The sequence below is a fragment of the Caenorhabditis elegans genome, chromosome V (assembly GCF_000002985.6).
Source record: "Caenorhabditis elegans chromosome V".
Taxonomy (NCBI): domain Eukaryota; kingdom Metazoa; phylum Nematoda; class Chromadorea; order Rhabditida; family Rhabditidae; genus Caenorhabditis; species Caenorhabditis elegans.
In genome coordinates, this window is record NC_003283.11 from 19483417 (window position 1) to 19499427 (window position 16011).

A 16011-nucleotide genomic window follows, 5' to 3' on the forward strand; every position below is an offset into this window, starting at 1 on the left:
GCCTGAAAGGTGCCTATTATGGCAACGCCTGAAAGGTGCCTATTTTGGCAACGCCTGTAGAATTTCTATTGCAAACCCTTCTTATGGTGCGCGAAAGAAGAACTAAGATAAGTGCTATTCCATCAACTTATTTCGTTTTTTTTGCCAAACCCACTAACCGAAAGGCTCATGGGAAATTCGAAAAGTTTTTAATTTTAAAAAATTTTCAATTTTTAACATTATGTAGACTTCTCTGGACTTGCATGCTATTGCTTTCAAGGCTAAAAATGTCGAGTACAACCCAAAAAAGTTTGCTGCACTGGTTATGAGGATATCGTGAACCTAGAACAACAGCCTTAATATTCAAAACTGGAAAAATAGTCTGCACAGGGATGTTGAAGATAGTGAGAAGTCTCATGTGGGAAGTTCGCAAAGATCCTAACAAATTTAGGATACCAGGTCACCATCACGAATTTCAAGGCCGGTTTCACCGTCAATAAAAGCTGTTGTGTTATTGACAACATAAGGACAAGTTGAGGTAAAAAAAGGCGATTCGCGATATATGAGGTTCAAGACAATTAAACCGCTAGTGGCAACCATCTAGCGGAAAAACCTATATAGCAATTATAGGATCGAATACTCAATGTGATTGTTTTTTTAAATGTATTACCCAAAAATTCTATTACCCGAATGTTGTACTTTTTTTTCTGATATCCTTCGATTTTTCAATTCATTTATATTTTTTCAATTCAATTCATTCTATTCCATTCTATTCTATTCTTTTCAATTCATTCATATATAATCTTTTCTTCAATAAACCGTATTTTATTTGAAAATGTTCATGTTTTTCAGTTGTTAAAAAAAAGGAAAAAATACAGAAACAATAATAAACCGGAGGGGGAATGAATGTGACGACTTAGATTCCTTAGAGATAATGCTGTAACTATTTCGAACTCATCAATCACAAACTGTCCCGGTTTCTTCAGTCTAAAACTGTAAAAGCAACTCCAAGGTTACCATTTCGATCAGATATGAATATTTCGCAACACTTGTTTACTCGTAAATTGAAAAAATTTCAGTCATTGGAATTTCAAGGTATTTTACTCTGAAAATTTTCGTAAAAGACTCGTTCTAGATATTACCATTTTTCATTTCCTTTTCAGAATGACATCTGACTCTGTAAGCGTATCTTTACGTCAAACTTTTATTATCTATAATTTTCATCTTGCGTAAAAACCGTTTGCGTCTTGAAGATTGACGCATAAAAGAATCAAATGAATGCTAGTATTCTAGTGTCGTTTTAGTGTAACGGTTAAGAGTCTTGAATGAAGAGTAAAAGGTCTCGGGTTCGAGTCTATCGGTTCCCCAAACATTGGGAAAAAAGAGTAAGTTTGTTGAACTCATTTTGCTTGTTTTTTAATTTGATTATTTTTTTCAGTATGACTTCCAATGTAATAGTCTGGGACAGCATCTTCAAGTGTATGTTGATCACAGTGTGTTCCGTCTGTTTTATGTAATTGTCTAATTTTATTGTTTGCTCTTGACTAATCTTATTTTATTACAACTCAATAAATTTTATAGTACTAAGATGTTTTTGTGTTTTTAAATTTCAAATAAAAGGAAAAATAGAGCTTTTAGTTGTACAACTCTTCAGAAAAATATGGCAGGTAGATCTAGTAAATATTTGAATTTGACAGAGATGTATCACAACTCAACTTTTAAGTTCGTGATCTAGAGAAATATTTGAATTTGACAGAGATGGATCACAACTCAACTTTTAAGTTCTTGATCTAGAGAAATATTTGAATATTTGAATTTGACATAGACGGATCACACCTCAACTTTTAAGTTCTTACTCTAGGCAGGTGCATTTCACAATGAAATGACGTCATTTGACCTAGAAAATTCAGTATATAAGTAGCTATGACTGCTATACTGCACAAGTCATTTCTCGAGATGTCCGCCAACGACAAGATGCCGATTTTCAAGGCCCCAAGAGCGCTCCCACCTGGCCGCTGGAAGCGCTCGGCCGATGCTCCACCACCGCCGCCACCACCACCACCACCACCATCTGCCAGGCCAAGCGTCATCGTAATGGCGCCACCGGCACAGCCTCAGCCGGCCGCTGCAGTCAGCACAAAGGAGGCATGGATCCGCTTCATGGAGAAGAAAGCGGAACAAGCTGTCTTCCCATCGAAGGAGGCGTCGACACTACAACGAAAGTATCTGTTCGACGCCAGTACACTTGTACTGACAATGTGCAGCGAGTGTCGAAGAGCCAGCCGTAACCTGCAGATGAAGCAGGTTGATGATGACAACCAACAGTTGGTCATCAACCTCTGCTCCATCTGCAGGGCCAACTGGAGGGCTCAACTCGCATCCCGATTCTTCAAGCACGACATCTTGTTGGTGAAAAGGAAGCTTGCCGCCAACCAGGAAGCCGACCAGGAAGCCGACCAGGAAGCCGACCAGGCCTAATTTTTGATATTTTTTCTCTATTGAACAATAAAAAATATTATAAATGAGAAACCTTGTTGTTGTCTATAATAGGGGTGGGGTTGGTGGGAGGGTGTCTGCACTTCATAGTTTTAACTATGAATCTTCGTCTCTGCCTGTCGCTTCCGTCTCTGCTTTCTTCTCTGGTCTCTGGTATTGTGATTTACACTCGAACAAATCCACCCAGAATCTACGACTTTCGGAACATCCCTTTAGAGACCAATAGATACTTTAATTTTGTCGGTTACTCAAGAGATGGTCGTTCAATAGTTAGATCATTCAGTAATTTCGGCTCAACAATCATAGATGACACCTGGCAAACTTATCTCACACATCCAGAATGTGTTTTCGATATTATCGGTATTGATGATATGTTAGCTCATTGCAAAAATCGTCTTTATCGTATGAAGAATCGTGTTAATCAGCTGCTAAATACAAGAGTAGAAGCCTTTACTTTTGATCACGTCCAAAATCAGCTATACACATATAATGGAGGTACAATTTATCGGCTCCAAGATTTCAACTTTACTGTAAAAATGTGGTCAGCACCTCATGTCCGGGACTTTAATATTGTAGATGGTCTTTTGACGGTACTTCACACTAATGGCTCTGTCCTGCACAACGGTACAATTTTGGCTCGGTTGGACCCTTCACAATATCAGCGTCTCCCTATTTATGCTGCACCTTCTTTCAAACCTTGGACTGATGACTCACTAAATGGACTTATAAATTTTATGCTAGGATCCTTGACTATTCTGCTTATAGAACATTGCAGCCGTAAGGCCACTTACAGTTATAAGAAAAGACGAGTCAAGCGCCAGAATCATATTCCTGTTTAAATTTTTTCTGAAATATACATGACCTGAATAAATCTTTCAAAATGATTGATGACTCTACAGACAAAAAGATTTCTCACCGCTTTTCAAAAAGTTAATTGCGGGTTTAGCATTGACAGATAAGGATCTATGCACACTTACAGTACCGGTGTCCGGTTGTGTGCTGACGTGTGAAGTGGATTGCACTTATTAAATGATTGATGACTCTACAGATAAAAAAGGTCCCTCACCGCCTATATTAAAATAATTGTTGGTTTAAACCGAAATGTTAAGAAGTTGTGAAATTCAAATAACCGATCAATCAATCAAGAAGACCCAATCCCATATGTGGACTATCACATATAGTGTCGAAGTCCAATTGTTGTCATTCGTCATTTATAGGTGCCCCGGCGGGCGCCCCTCATTTCTTGCTTTTATTGATTTTTTTATTTTTTTTCTAAAAAGCTCCTTTATGGTCCAGGTAATAATTTTTTAATTTTAAATATATTTTAATTATTTTCTTTGAGGCTCCAAAAGCTTCGAACTAACCGACGCATATGCTAAGCCAGCAATACGTCGGCTCGTCGTTTTGAAAAACATCAAGACAAAGCATGGGTTAGTTATTCAAATTTAAAATTTTAAAACTTTTAAAAATCAAAATTTTTAAATTCAAAAATGCTTTTTTCAGACTATAAATATGCTCAAGGAACCACCAAGACCGAAATGCCAGCGCAAGGTTCTTCGTTGAGTGAGTTTTTACAACAAAAAAAAATTGTATTTGTTTAATTCTTAATATTTTCAGATGACAAGCGGATGGAAAAGATCAAATTAGGCGTCAGAATCCTCGAAAGCTGAGAAAGAGTATGTTTATTTTATTGTATTTATTTATATATATATATATTTTTTTTCAGACGTAACAGCCATGGACGTCGGTGTGACTGGAGTAACAGCAGCCCAAGGCAGAAAGTGTGAGTTTAAATAATTGACTTTATATATATATATATATATATATTTTTTTTTTCAGTCGTCACAACCATGGACGTCACTCTTGCTCGTCGTTTTGGAGCCGGTAAAAAATTATTTTTGTATAATTTTTTTCAATTATTTTTTATTTTTAAATTAGAACAATAAAAAATTATAAAGTATATAAAGCAGTGTTTTTAGTAGTTTGCATTTTTCAGATTTTCAGAAAAAAACGTATGGATTTTTCAGAAATAGACATTTCAGATTTTCAGAAAAAAGTCTGGGGAGTTTTCAGAAATAGGTATTTCAGATTTTCAGAAATAGGTATTTCAGATTTTCAGAAAAAAGTCTGGGAGTTTTCAGAAATAGGTCTGGGGTTGAAACAATTCGTGTATATGTTTGAATTCTTGTAACCCCTTTTTCCCCAATAAATATATATATATATATTTCCTAAAAACACTTTTCGGTGTGGATAAAATGATTGATGACAGACACATCCGTTGACACCTCCGCTGACATATCCGCGAACAGATGGTGTCTCGGCGGCTCCCGGTCCTGGCTACTCCCGGTCCTGGCTACTACCTGGCCTGGCTACCGCGGCAGCTGTATTTCATCTTTTTAAGCAGTGAGCGTGAGCACAATCATTCTGGTGTAGTAGGTAGTATGTCTGTCTAGTAGTTAAACGTCTGTGGTTCGACCTCCCATGGTGGCAGTAAGCTTCTTCTATAACTTTAACATTAGGACCTACAGTAAACAATACTTGTATAGCTTAGTGGTTAGTGTGTTTGAGTTGTGTGTACATGACCGTGGTTCGATCCCCGGGGCTGGTCTAAAACCCTTGCAAGAAAATCTGCATTGCAAGAAAATCTGCATTGCAAGAAAATCTGCATTGCAAGAAAATCTGCATTGCAAGAAAATCTGCATTGCAAGAAAATCTGCATTGCAAGAAAAACGCATTGCAAGAAAAAACGCATTGCAAGAAAATCTGCATTGCAAGAAAATCTGCATTGCAAGAAAATCTGCATTGCAAGAAAATCTGCATTGCAAGAAAATCTGCATTGCAAGAAAAAACGCATTGCAAGAAAATCTGCATTGCAAGAAAATCTGCATTGCAAGAAAATCTGCATTGCAAGAAAAAACGCATTGCAAGAAAATCTGCATTGCAAGAAAAAACGCATTGCAAGAAAATCTGCATTGCAAGAAAAACGCATTGCAAGAAAAAACGCATTGCAAGAAAATCTGCATTGCAAGAAAATCTGCATTGCAAGAAAATCTGCATTGCAAGAAAATCTGCATTGCAAGAAAATCTGCATTGCAAGAAAAAACGCATTGCAAGAAAATCTGCATTGCAAGAAAATCTGCATTGCAAGAAAATCTGCATTGCAAGAAAATCTGCATTGCAAGAAAAAACGCATTGCAAGAAAATCTGCATTGCAAGAAAATCTGCATTGCAAGAAAATCTGCATTGCAAGAAAATCTGCATTGCAAGAAAATCTGCATTGCAAGAAAATCTGCATTGCAAGAAAAAACGCATTGCAAGAAAATCTGCATTGCAAGAAAATCTGCATTGCAAGAAAAAACGCATTGCAAGAAAATCTGCATTGCAAGAAAATCTGCATTGCAAGAAAAAACGCATTGCAAGAAAATCTGCATTGCAAGAAAATCTGCATTGCAAGAAAATCTGCATTGCAAGAAAATCTGCATTGCAAGAAAATCTGCATTGCAAGAAAATCTGCATTGCAAGAAAATCTGCATTGCAAGAAAAAACGCATTGCAAGAAAATCTGCATTGCAAGAAAATCTGCATTGCAAGAAAAAACGCAAGAAAAACCGCAAAAAGTGGGTATAAAAGGTATTAGGTCCTTGCAAGAAAAACCGCAAGATTGCATCTTTACTACCAGGTGGCTTGCCATGCAAAATTACCGGAGACGTTGAAATTATACCGGACCATTCTACTGATGTTGGAAGCTGATCTAAACGCCATCCTGCAGAATTGGAAGATGAAGTGTCAGTTATATCAGACGAAGAGGGCGACAATGTTGATGGTGCTGCTGTCGATGCGGATGTGCTATTCGGCGGCGTCGAAAAACTCAATACACCCCTGGAACGCTTCTGTAACTTCCTGAGAACAAACCCTATCGAGAACTCCCTAAAATTAGAAAACCCATCAATCGGCAATAAATGGTAAATAAGAGTGAATGAATGACTTATCTTGATGCCTCGGCTGGCTTATCTTGATGGCGCCACTACTTTTTTTGGCTACTATGTCACCTTACTTTGCAGTGAGCGTGAGCATAGATCATCTGGCGTAGTAGGTAGTGTGTCTGTCTACGGGGCTATGTGACGGTGGTTCGACATCCCAGAGTGACTCATCTTCCCTACACTTCAGAGATTCCCTGCAGTACTTGAAGATACCTCTTGCCTCAATGCGAAAAGCATTCGATCTGAAGGATGAGGTCAAGGGGTTCTTCCCGTACATGTATAACCACCCTGAAAACTATGGAAAGGTGCTGGATACATTACCGGCAAAGGAATACGATGGTCCTGAGTCCTGAGAAGCGTGCCGAATTTGACAGCTGGTACGAGGAGAACTACAAAAAAGGCTTCATATTGCATGATGAACTCCTAAAGTATTGTGCCCCTGAGACCCAGCTTGCAAATGATTCTGGGTATCCTGACCACTTGACTCTGCGTTGCTGTTTTCCTTTCCAGGTACCGGTCTCCAACACCTTTTCAATTCGATACACAGCATTCGGATCATATGAACACTTTGTCAGTTCCCTCCGATAATGTTTATTTGTTTCATTTGTTCAGCGGTTACCGCGATGGACGTCAATGGTCGGAGTGACAATAGCACAAGGCTGAAAAAGTATATTTATTTGATTGGTTAATTTCATACAAAAAACTGTTTGGCTACCCGCTTGCAACCAGTAAACCAATCAAGAAAATCAAAAAGAGCAACAAAAACGACCAGCATGCCGGAATCACCTATTTTGGAGAAGGAGATGACACCCATACCTGACGACAAGCCAGAACAGAACGAGCCAAATTGAAAAAGCATACAAAACATTAATTTTCTGCGCAACCCTACAATGGAATGTTTTCGTTCGAGGATTATCACAATCTACCTGAAAAGGCTCAAATATTCACCTCTGCTTTGGAGGAATGCGAAGAGAGGAACAAGAAGTTCATATATGTGGCTCTATGTGAGTATTTGTTGTGGGGACTTTCAATTTTGGAAACTGTCTGGCACCCCTAGTAGCCCTACTTGTAAGACTCACTCTTGTGGATTCATTTTTTGGACAAACACTCATCTACTTGGAGACCAACTGAGATATACGATCATGGACACAATCGGTATGTATCTCATTATAAAGCAGAGGCTAAGGTTGTTTGATTGTATGATTTTATAAAATTTTATATTTTGGTATTTTCAGAAATATTCATAAGAACGATCCACGACTGTTCCAGTATGTATTCGAAAATGGTCATCCTCTACGTGAGACTTTTTTTTCCATTTTTGTTCAAAACATTATTATTTGTTTTCAGCCTACAACCGATGAAATCAAAAACCAAAATAATCAAATTTCAAATCTGGAACTTTTTATATTTATCAATTATATCGACAGATCATTTTTTAATTAAGTTTATTCGAATAAATATCATGTAAAAATCAATGACAATTTTTACAAAATTATACAATAATATCAATAACAGTCTGAAAATTTAAACAATACTATCAATAATAGGGTTACGCATAAAGTCTAGGGCAAATATTTGATCGGATTTGGCGTAGACGACGCAATAGAGGCCACCCACAGGAGTCTTGGTCTTAAAGTTTAGACGGACGCTAACGTTTGTCAATCAATCAATCAGAGACAATCAGCAGCTGAGTTAGTTACTTTTTTCTAAAAAGTTTTTAAAAAATTTAAAATGTGTGTTTGCAGTCATCAACCTGTGCTCCATCTGCAGGGCCAACTTCAAAGCCCAACTGGCATCGCGCTTCTTCCGGCACGACGTGCTTCTCGTAAAGAGAAAACTGCAAGCCAACCAGGACACCCCAAATTTGGAGGACTAATTTTTTTCTGTTTCTACCAGTTGAGCAATATAATATGTTTTAAACACGAGAAACTTTGTTGCTGTTGGTTATAAAAGGGTCCAATAGCTACGCTAACTTTGCCGGTTGCTCAAGAGATGGTTGTGCAATTGTGAAATCATTCAGTAATTCAGGGTTCCACAGCCATAGATGACACCTGGCAAACTTACCTCACACATCCAGAGTGTATTTTCGATATTATTGACATTGATGATATGTTAGCTCAATGCAAAAATCGTCTTTATCGCATGAAAAATCGTGTGAAGCACCAAAAAGCTTCGAGATGACCGATGTCATTGCTAAGCCAGCAACACGTCGGCTCACCATTTCAAGAGGCTTCAAGAGAAAACTTCGGTTAGTTTTTTAAATTTTAAATAATATGCTCGAGGGACTGGCAAAAACTAAGTGCCAACGCAAGGTACTTCTCCTAGTAAGTTAAAAAAATTATTTGTATAATTTAATGCTGAATATTTTCAGAGGACAAGTGGCTGGAGGAAAACAGATTTGACGTCAGGCCGCACGAAACCTGATGAAAAAGTGCGTTTCTTTTTTTTTAACTGTCACAGCTAAAGATGTCGGTAGCAAAAATGCACACCAACCAATGCATGAAAGAGTATGTTTATTCAATTGTTTATATATATATATATTTTTTTTTGTTACGTCCATGGATGTCGATGACCGGAGTAGCAGTAGCCCAAGGCAGAAAGTGTGAGTTTAATTAATTGGTTTTATATATATTTATGCTACGATGGACGTCTGTGAAAAGAATGACCATGGACCATGCTGAAATTGTGCTCAACGTGCTGGAGCCGCGAGAAAAGGAATTTTTAATATTTTTCAATCTATTTTTCGTCTAACAACCTCAATAAATAATTATATCTTGATGACGTCGACGAGATCCAGGATCAACCAGAAAACTTTTTTTTTTCTGCAGACACTACGATGGGCGTCGATAGCTAGAGTAACAACAATTTTAAAAAATTTAAATTAAAAAAATTTGCCAAGCAATTTTTTATGCTCTCATTGTCAATAAAATTTGTTATTTAAATATGTGATATACTGTTTTTAGATTCATTTTTATTTTTCTTCAGTAAAAATTAATTAAATGAAAAAAAATGTTTTGAGCTTGAACCTCTTGAACCTCTTGGCATAGATTTGGCAACAAAACGGTATAAGTTGAAAGATACTTAGCTTGATCTCGCGCACCTTAAGAAGGTAAGGCTTGTCGAAAAAAGTTGCATCACTCCCGCTGCAAAAAAATAGGAATATGTGCAGGCATAATAGGTGTTATCTTCTCAAGGTCAAAACTTTGCAATAAAACCTGTAAATTTGCAAAAACGGAACACTCTAATACTTTCCCACATTTATTTTTCAATTCTGATTCTTTTTTTGTTATATATTCTTTACATTGTATTTTTTTTAATAGTATTGAATAATAAATATATTAAAGTATAAAAAAACTATTCATGAGTATACATATTTCAATCAAAAAAGCAGGTGCTCAAAAAAAACCAGCCGGCAATTGGGGACAGTGATTTTTTCTGAGCATAGCTAAGGAGCAAATTGAGCAAGATACGGTGGTTTTTGCATATTTAGGAACATTGTTAATCTAAAGATGTTGGCAATTTAAAGGTGGAGTACCGAAATCTGGGAAATATTTTTAAATGACTCCAAATTTTTCCCTGATTCCGAATATCGATGTCAAAAAATTCAAAAAAAATTTCTATGACTATATATTTGAGCTTGACATCGCGAATTTCATTTGTGCCTCGGTTTCTTTTTTTTAAATACGCGCCGAAATAAATTATCCTACGAGCACACTTGCATCATATAAATCAATGGAGAAAATTAAATGAGGCAAACGCGCTCCAAGGATAAGTTATTTTGGCGCGTATTTGAAAAAAAGCTCATGAGTGTACAAGATTTCAAGCTCAAATATAAAATCAGGGATTTTTTTCGGAATTTTTTCACATAGATATTCGGAACCAGAAAAACATTCGGAGACATTTGAAAAGATTTCCCAGATTTCGGTACTCCATCATATCACAGATAAGAATCTCGACAGTATTCAAAAGATTTCTATCGAATAATAGCCCTTGTGTCATTTCTCCTCTACCTAGCCATTCGGCTACCAAGATGCCTTACGGAATAGGCGTCCCCTTATTTTCTCTACTTTTTATATTATTTTAGTTATTTCAAAATGCAAGCAACAGGTAAGAATTTTCAGAAATAAAAAAAAAACTGAATTTTTGCTTCAGTTACGGTTTTAAAATTTGTTAAATGTTTTATGGTTTTTTTCAATTAAAAAAAAGGTTTTTAAAAGATAAATTTGACAGATTTTTCTGCCTTCTTCCTATATTAAATCCGGAAAGAGTCTCTGATTTTTTTTTCACGAGTAAGACATGTCATGTCTGAAGAATCTTGAAGTTAGTTGAGCTTTGAAATTTGCTCGGCAGATTGAGCAGAGATTGATCGCTGAAAAACATAAATTTCAATTTTGTTCGCGCTCAAAATTTCTTTCAGAATTTTTTTTGAAAATTGGCAACATTCAGATCTAAAATGGAAAAAATAATCTGCAAAATTTTGGCGCAAAATTCAAATTTTAATTTTTTTCCAATGACTTAAAAATGGTAAAAATAAAATTTTCGAAAATATTTTCAAATTTTGGCGCGATTTTTATATTCATTATTTTTTTTCCAATAATAATAGAAGCTTGCTATTTCTGTGAATCTAATAGTAAGTTTGAAGTTTTATAAAAAGGTTAAAAAGATAATTATGCAAAAAAATTGAGTTTTTACAAATTTAATTTCAGAGCAACAAGTTGGCTCAACTTGCTCAAAATGTCCAAGATGTGATAAATTTTTGGGATCTTTGGCTCTCAATTTTGCAATAAATACATCAATTTGACAAATTTAATTTGTATGCCATTGTTCCAACTACCAATAGTTTGCTGTATAAAATTTATTTTAAAGTTACAAAAAATAGTTTTATTAAACTTTAAGAACACAAAACCGATCCAGAAGCACATTTAGTGCCAGCTGGACACGCCTCGCAGGCTTTTCCCTTTTTGTAGACGGGCTCACGAGTAATACCTCCTCTGAAAATATTGATTTTGCTGAAATTAATTTTCCACAAAAAAACGTACTTTTTCTCAAACGAACACACTACTTTGTACCAACGTCTCCCCTGGGAGTCTATTTCACACGGACTAAACCCACAGCCAACTGATGAAGATTTGGCCCAGATTAGTTGAATTCCAATGTAATTACTATTATAACTTTTCAAGTTCCATTCTTTGTTTAGTGAGTGTTTCCAATGACCCAGTGCATTTTTGGCAACCGTAACCACGTTTGCTGCTACAATACGTTTGTCGGCTATTCCAGGCGACGACGATTCAACAGCAATAAAGCAAGTTTTTGCAAGTTTTTGCGCTGCAACTGCCAGCGTAGAGTTCCAGGTCTGAAAAAGTTGGAAACTATAGTTGGCGAAAGCTGGCGAAAGCTGGCAAAAGCTGACAAAAGCTGGCGAAAGCTGGCGAAAGCTGGCGAAAGCTGGCGAAAGCTGGCGAGAGCTTGGGGTGGGCCTTTGGGGTGGGCCTTTGGGGTGGGCCTTTGGGGTGGGCCTTTGGGGTGGGCCTTTGGGGTGGGCCTTTGGGGTGAGGTGGGGTTGAACTTGCGACCTCTTGGGTGACAGTTCTACACCACTACCACTTAGCCATCCGTGCCCCTTTAGAAACTCACCATTTTAAGCATATCTGACGCTGGCGGCAAAGTTTCAACATCTCGAGAATCGAGATGAAATCTTCTACTTGCCACGAGGGAGCGTAAATCGTTAATGTAGGTGACTATTTCCTTTTGAGCAGACGCACTAAATTGGGCATGGACAGACACCGCCGCTAGACAGAAAATGATAAGAAACTTCATTGTTAACAATAATGATAAGTAGGCATGTTTTATACTCGTTTGTGGAATGTATTGGCATGTTTTCAAAACATCTTGTTTCTTAAGTCTAGCCGGAAATGAGTTTGTTTCTTAAAAACAGGCATCTATACATAACAATAATGAAAAGTTGTGCATTCAATCGGCTCCAAACATTCCTGCAAAGTTTTAGAAATATTTGAAAAATCCGCCAAAAAAATTGACTGAAAATTTGACTTAGATTTTTTTTTTTCAAAAATTCTCAATTTTTCAATGTTTTCACAACAAATTTTCGCGACGAGATTCTACAAAAATCATCAAATTTTCGCCAAATTTGTGGGAAAAATTTCTTCGCGACGGGACCCTTTTTCATGTAATGTGCCTCAAAGAGCATTCGGAGTGAATCTTTGGAAATTGCGTTACGGATGCGGTTTTATGTATCATTATTGTATTCATATGAATAATTATGCACAAATCTTGAATTGCACCGAGATAGTGTTAGAATGAGCTTTTGAGTCCTGAAAAAATTCGAGAAAATCTCAAAAAATGAGTGAGATATTGATTTTCGAAAAAAAAAACATTGAAAATCTTAATTTCTTATTTTCCTAATTCCGCCTATTTATTCAAAAAAAACTACTAATTCAGAGCATTTTGAGAATTTTGAGCTCGAAAATCGACAATTCTCATTAAAAAAATTTTGGCCTATCCTGATTTGCAATGTAAATTTTTTATTCAAAAGTCTTCTACTACTCTCAAAAATCCACAGTTCCCCCCAAAATTTCCAATGCCAACTGCTCCACCTCACAAAATCTTGGCCTCAACCAATTACATGCTCACGGAGCAAAAAAAAAAAGAAAGATGCGCGAGCGCGCTCGCGCGATGCTCTTCAAAAAAACCGGACTCCGTGATGGTCAGCGGCGCCGCGCGGGGATGGCTTTTCCTGATGGCACACACACACACACACACACACACACACACACCTCCCGCAGGTGCTCTTAAGAAAACTTTGCATGCTCCGGAGAGCAAAAGAGCTCTCCCTCTTGGAGCAACATGTAAGGCACTTATGACACCACGTCATCAATAGTATGTCTCAAGTGTTCCATGTGTGCAAGTTTTTGAACGACGGGAGATTTGGGTGTTCCCATTTCAAGGGTTTAGATCAGATTTTTAAGGGAAAATGAATTTGAAATTCAGATTTGTCGTGAAATGTCAAGTTTAGAAACCAAAAAATTCCAAAATTTGACGAAAATCAATATTATCTTGAGATCTTTCACTGCTAGCAAAAAGTTTTTAACTAACAAATTGTAAAACGTAAAATTTGCAACATTTCGTTAGTTGGAAGTTTTTTGATATCTCAATTCGCCGAAGAGATACGGCGGTTTCAAGATATGATGGCGAGAGAGTGTCCGGCGAGGGGAGAGCGCAGGCGCGTGCGCCGTCTGCACTCTCTCCCCCACCACACTCTGTCGCCGCAGCAACTTCAAACGGGTCTCATGAACGGTTAAAGATATTTAAAAAATTTTAAGTACAAAAATTATCAGCGCCAAATTTTCCATTTGCTGATTAAAGAACAAATTCGAAAATCTAAAAATCTGAGGCTCAGTCGGGAAGAGAGATGGCTGTGGCTCACAGGACCCTGGTTCGAACCCCGGTGGTGGCAATTTTTTTTGTTTGCGTTGATTTACGTTTTAAAAACACTTATTTTTAAAAAGATGCGCAAAATAATGGAGTAACTTCAAAGGCGCATAACTCGTTAACCTTGAGAGTTATTAAAAAATGATCAACTACAAAAACGATCAGCGTAACTTTTTGTATCTATTTCTTCAAAAAAAAATTGATATCTCATGAACCCCCTCTACCTCACCTGAGCCTACTCCACTCAACGGAACACCTATAAACTATTGTTGCAATTTCTTTTTTTTTTCCACATATACTCTGGGTAAATAGTACCTATGTTTTGATGTACATATACACTAGTTCAAACAAATAGTTACCACTGTCCATTCCACCCTTACAAAATCGTGATACTCTTCCTCCTCCTCCACTACCCCCCGCCTACCTTTCACATTCAATTCATTTGTTTTTGCCCCCCCCCCCCCCCCCCCCTACTTTTTCTTGCAAACACCTCTCGCCGCCGCCGAGCCCATACAAAACAATTGGACCCGTTTCTTTTCAGTAGTTTTTTTTTGATGAAAACTCAAAGAATTCATTTCGGGTTCAAGTTTTGGGCATAGGTCAAGTCGCGATTGCACACAAGTACTTCACGGTTGGTTTGGGGTTTAATAGGTTGGAGTTTTGGGAGAATTTGTTAGTTTTGATGTATTTTTCCGATACAAAATTTCAAGCTCTTTTAATTTGTCTCTTGCAGTTTTTTATTAATTGTTATCGTTTAAAAGATAGAGGGTTTTGAATTTGGGATATGAATATCTCAAATAAAATTTTTTTTTTCAAAATATTCGTGATTAAATTCACACTTTTCATGTAAAATTTCACGCTGGTCATTTTTGTCTCTTGAAGTTTTTCACTATTTTTTACCATTCGAGAGATAATTGCGTTTGAAGTTGAGAGAACGAGAGGTGGGAGACGCAGACGACGAGACTGTCTGTGTCTCGCCTCGTCGCACACTCTCTCCTTCACTAAAGTTTTACGTGTTGTATCTCTGTAGCGGGTGGAAATATTGAAAAAGTTCCAACTAACAAAATGATCTAAATTTTATTCTGAATCTAGTGAAATAAGGGTTGAAGACCTAGGCAAGACGCAGACAGCGAGAAACCCTACTTTTCTCTGCGTCTCGCCTTGGCTCACAGTATTTTTCACACCAAACTTCGAGGCTATGTATCTTCGCAACGGGTCGAGATATTGAAAAAGTTCCAACTAACAAAATATTTCAAATTTTGCTCTGCATCTAATGAATTAAAATTTAAAAATCTGGGCAAGAAGCAGACAGCGAGGCACCTCAATTTTCTCTGCGTCTCGCCTTGGCTCACAGTATTTTTCACACCAAACTTCGAGGCTATGTATCTTTGCAACGGGTTGAGATATTGAAAAATTTCCAACTAACAAAATGCTCTAAAATTTATTCTGTATCTTGTGAAATAAACTTTAAAACCCTAGGCAAATCGCAAACAGCGAAATACACCCAAGTTTCTCTGCGTCTCGCCTCGCCTCACACTCTCTTCACCCTCAACATTTTAAATGTGTGTATCTCAGTAACGGTTTGCGCTTTCTAAAAAATTCCAACTGATGGGATATATAAAATTTCGAATTCTTTCTGACCGTTAAAAAACTAAGCACATAGGCAAGACGCAGACAGCGAGAAACCCTAATTTTCCCTGCGTCTCACCTCGCCTCACACTATTTTGCACACCAAACTTTGCGACTATGTAACTCTGTAACGGGTTGCGCTTTCTGAAAAATTCCAACTGACGGGATACATGAAATTTTGAATTCTTCCTCACCGTTCAAAAACTATACACCTAGACAAGACGCAGACAACAAGACACCCCCAATTTTCTCTGCGTCTCACCTCGCCTCACAATCTCTAGTACACTGCAACGAATTGAAATATCACAAAACTACTAACAGACAAAAAATTTGAAAACTCACAGTTTTATATAACTTTAACAACCCTGATGCTTTGATCTCCCAACTTTTTATATAAAAACCAACCGTCGTGAAAAGTTTTCTCACCCATTTTTTTGGCTCTGCTTTTTTTGCTGTGGCTTCAAGTGAAAAGGAGACACTTG

The 16011-nt window shown here is 37.2% G+C and overlaps 6 protein-coding genes and 3 pseudogenes across 9 annotated transcripts; 8 read left to right on the forward strand and 1 right to left on the reverse strand.

Moving 5' to 3' along the window:
- The first annotated feature begins 220 nt into the window (after positions 1 to 220).
- Y43F8B.8 lies at positions 221 to 479 on the forward strand (annotated as a pseudogene). Its single transcript has one exon. A coding segment is annotated over exon 1 (259 nt).
- An 825-nt stretch (positions 480 to 1304) lies between these two features.
- On the forward strand, positions 1305 to 1504 carry Y43F8B.17 (M48 family peptidase; the record flags this gene model as incomplete). The annotated part of the gene is made up of 2 exons (NM_001269939.1): positions 1305 to 1364; positions 1418 to 1504. The coding sequence occupies 2 exons, from the start codon at positions 1305 to 1307 to the stop codon at positions 1502 to 1504; spliced, it is 147 nt and encodes a 48-aa protein (NP_001256868.1).
- Positions 1505 to 1902: 398 nt separating this feature from the next.
- Y43F8B.28 (Zf-3CxxC domain-containing protein) lies at positions 1903 to 2457 on the forward strand (the record flags this gene model as incomplete). Its single annotated transcript, NM_001269940.2, has 1 exon — positions 1903 to 2457. One exon carries the CDS (start codon positions 1903 to 1905, stop codon positions 2455 to 2457), a length of 555 nt encoding a protein of 184 aa, NP_001256869.2.
- A 116-nt stretch (positions 2458 to 2573) lies between these two features.
- Y43F8B.18 (Glycoprotein) lies at positions 2574 to 3314 on the forward strand (the record flags this gene model as incomplete). The annotated part of the gene is made up of 1 exon (NM_001380873.1): positions 2574 to 3314. The coding sequence occupies one exon, from the start codon at positions 2574 to 2576 to the stop codon at positions 3312 to 3314; it is 741 nt and encodes a 246-aa protein (NP_001367176.1).
- A 587-nt stretch (positions 3315 to 3901) lies between these two features.
- Positions 3902 to 4365, forward strand: Y43F8B.21 (annotated as a pseudogene). The gene is made up of 5 exons: positions 3902 to 3905; positions 3979 to 4038; positions 4093 to 4151; positions 4202 to 4258; positions 4315 to 4365. Coding segments are annotated over exons 1-5 (231 nt in total).
- Positions 4366 to 7344: 2979 nt separating this feature from the next.
- Positions 7345 to 7815, forward strand: Y43F8B.7 (PIPK domain-containing protein; the record flags this gene model as incomplete). The annotated part of the gene is made up of 3 exons (NM_001277010.1): positions 7345 to 7640; positions 7690 to 7751; positions 7802 to 7815. 3 exons carry the CDS (start codon positions 7345 to 7347, stop codon positions 7813 to 7815), a joined length of 372 nt encoding a protein of 123 aa, NP_001263939.1.
- A 370-nt stretch (positions 7816 to 8185) lies between these two features.
- On the forward strand, positions 8186 to 8404 carry Y43F8B.29 (uncharacterized protein; the record flags this gene model as incomplete). Its single annotated transcript, NM_001277011.1, has 1 exon — positions 8186 to 8404. One exon carries the CDS (start codon positions 8186 to 8188, stop codon positions 8402 to 8404), a length of 219 nt encoding a protein of 72 aa, NP_001263940.1.
- Positions 8405 to 10468: 2064 nt separating this feature from the next.
- On the forward strand, positions 10469 to 11241 carry Y43F8B.6 (annotated as a pseudogene). The gene is made up of 2 exons: positions 10469 to 10561; positions 11161 to 11241. Coding segments are annotated over exons 1-2 (174 nt in total).
- A 104-nt stretch (positions 11242 to 11345) lies between these two features.
- Positions 11346 to 12271, reverse strand: scl-21 (SCP domain-containing protein; the record flags this gene model as incomplete). Its single annotated transcript, NM_075392.1, has 3 exons — positions 11346 to 11445; positions 11494 to 11807; positions 12089 to 12271. The coding sequence occupies 3 exons, from the start codon at positions 12269 to 12271 to the stop codon at positions 11346 to 11348; spliced, it is 597 nt and encodes a 198-aa protein (NP_507793.1).
- Positions 12272 to 16011: the final 3740 nt, after the last annotated feature.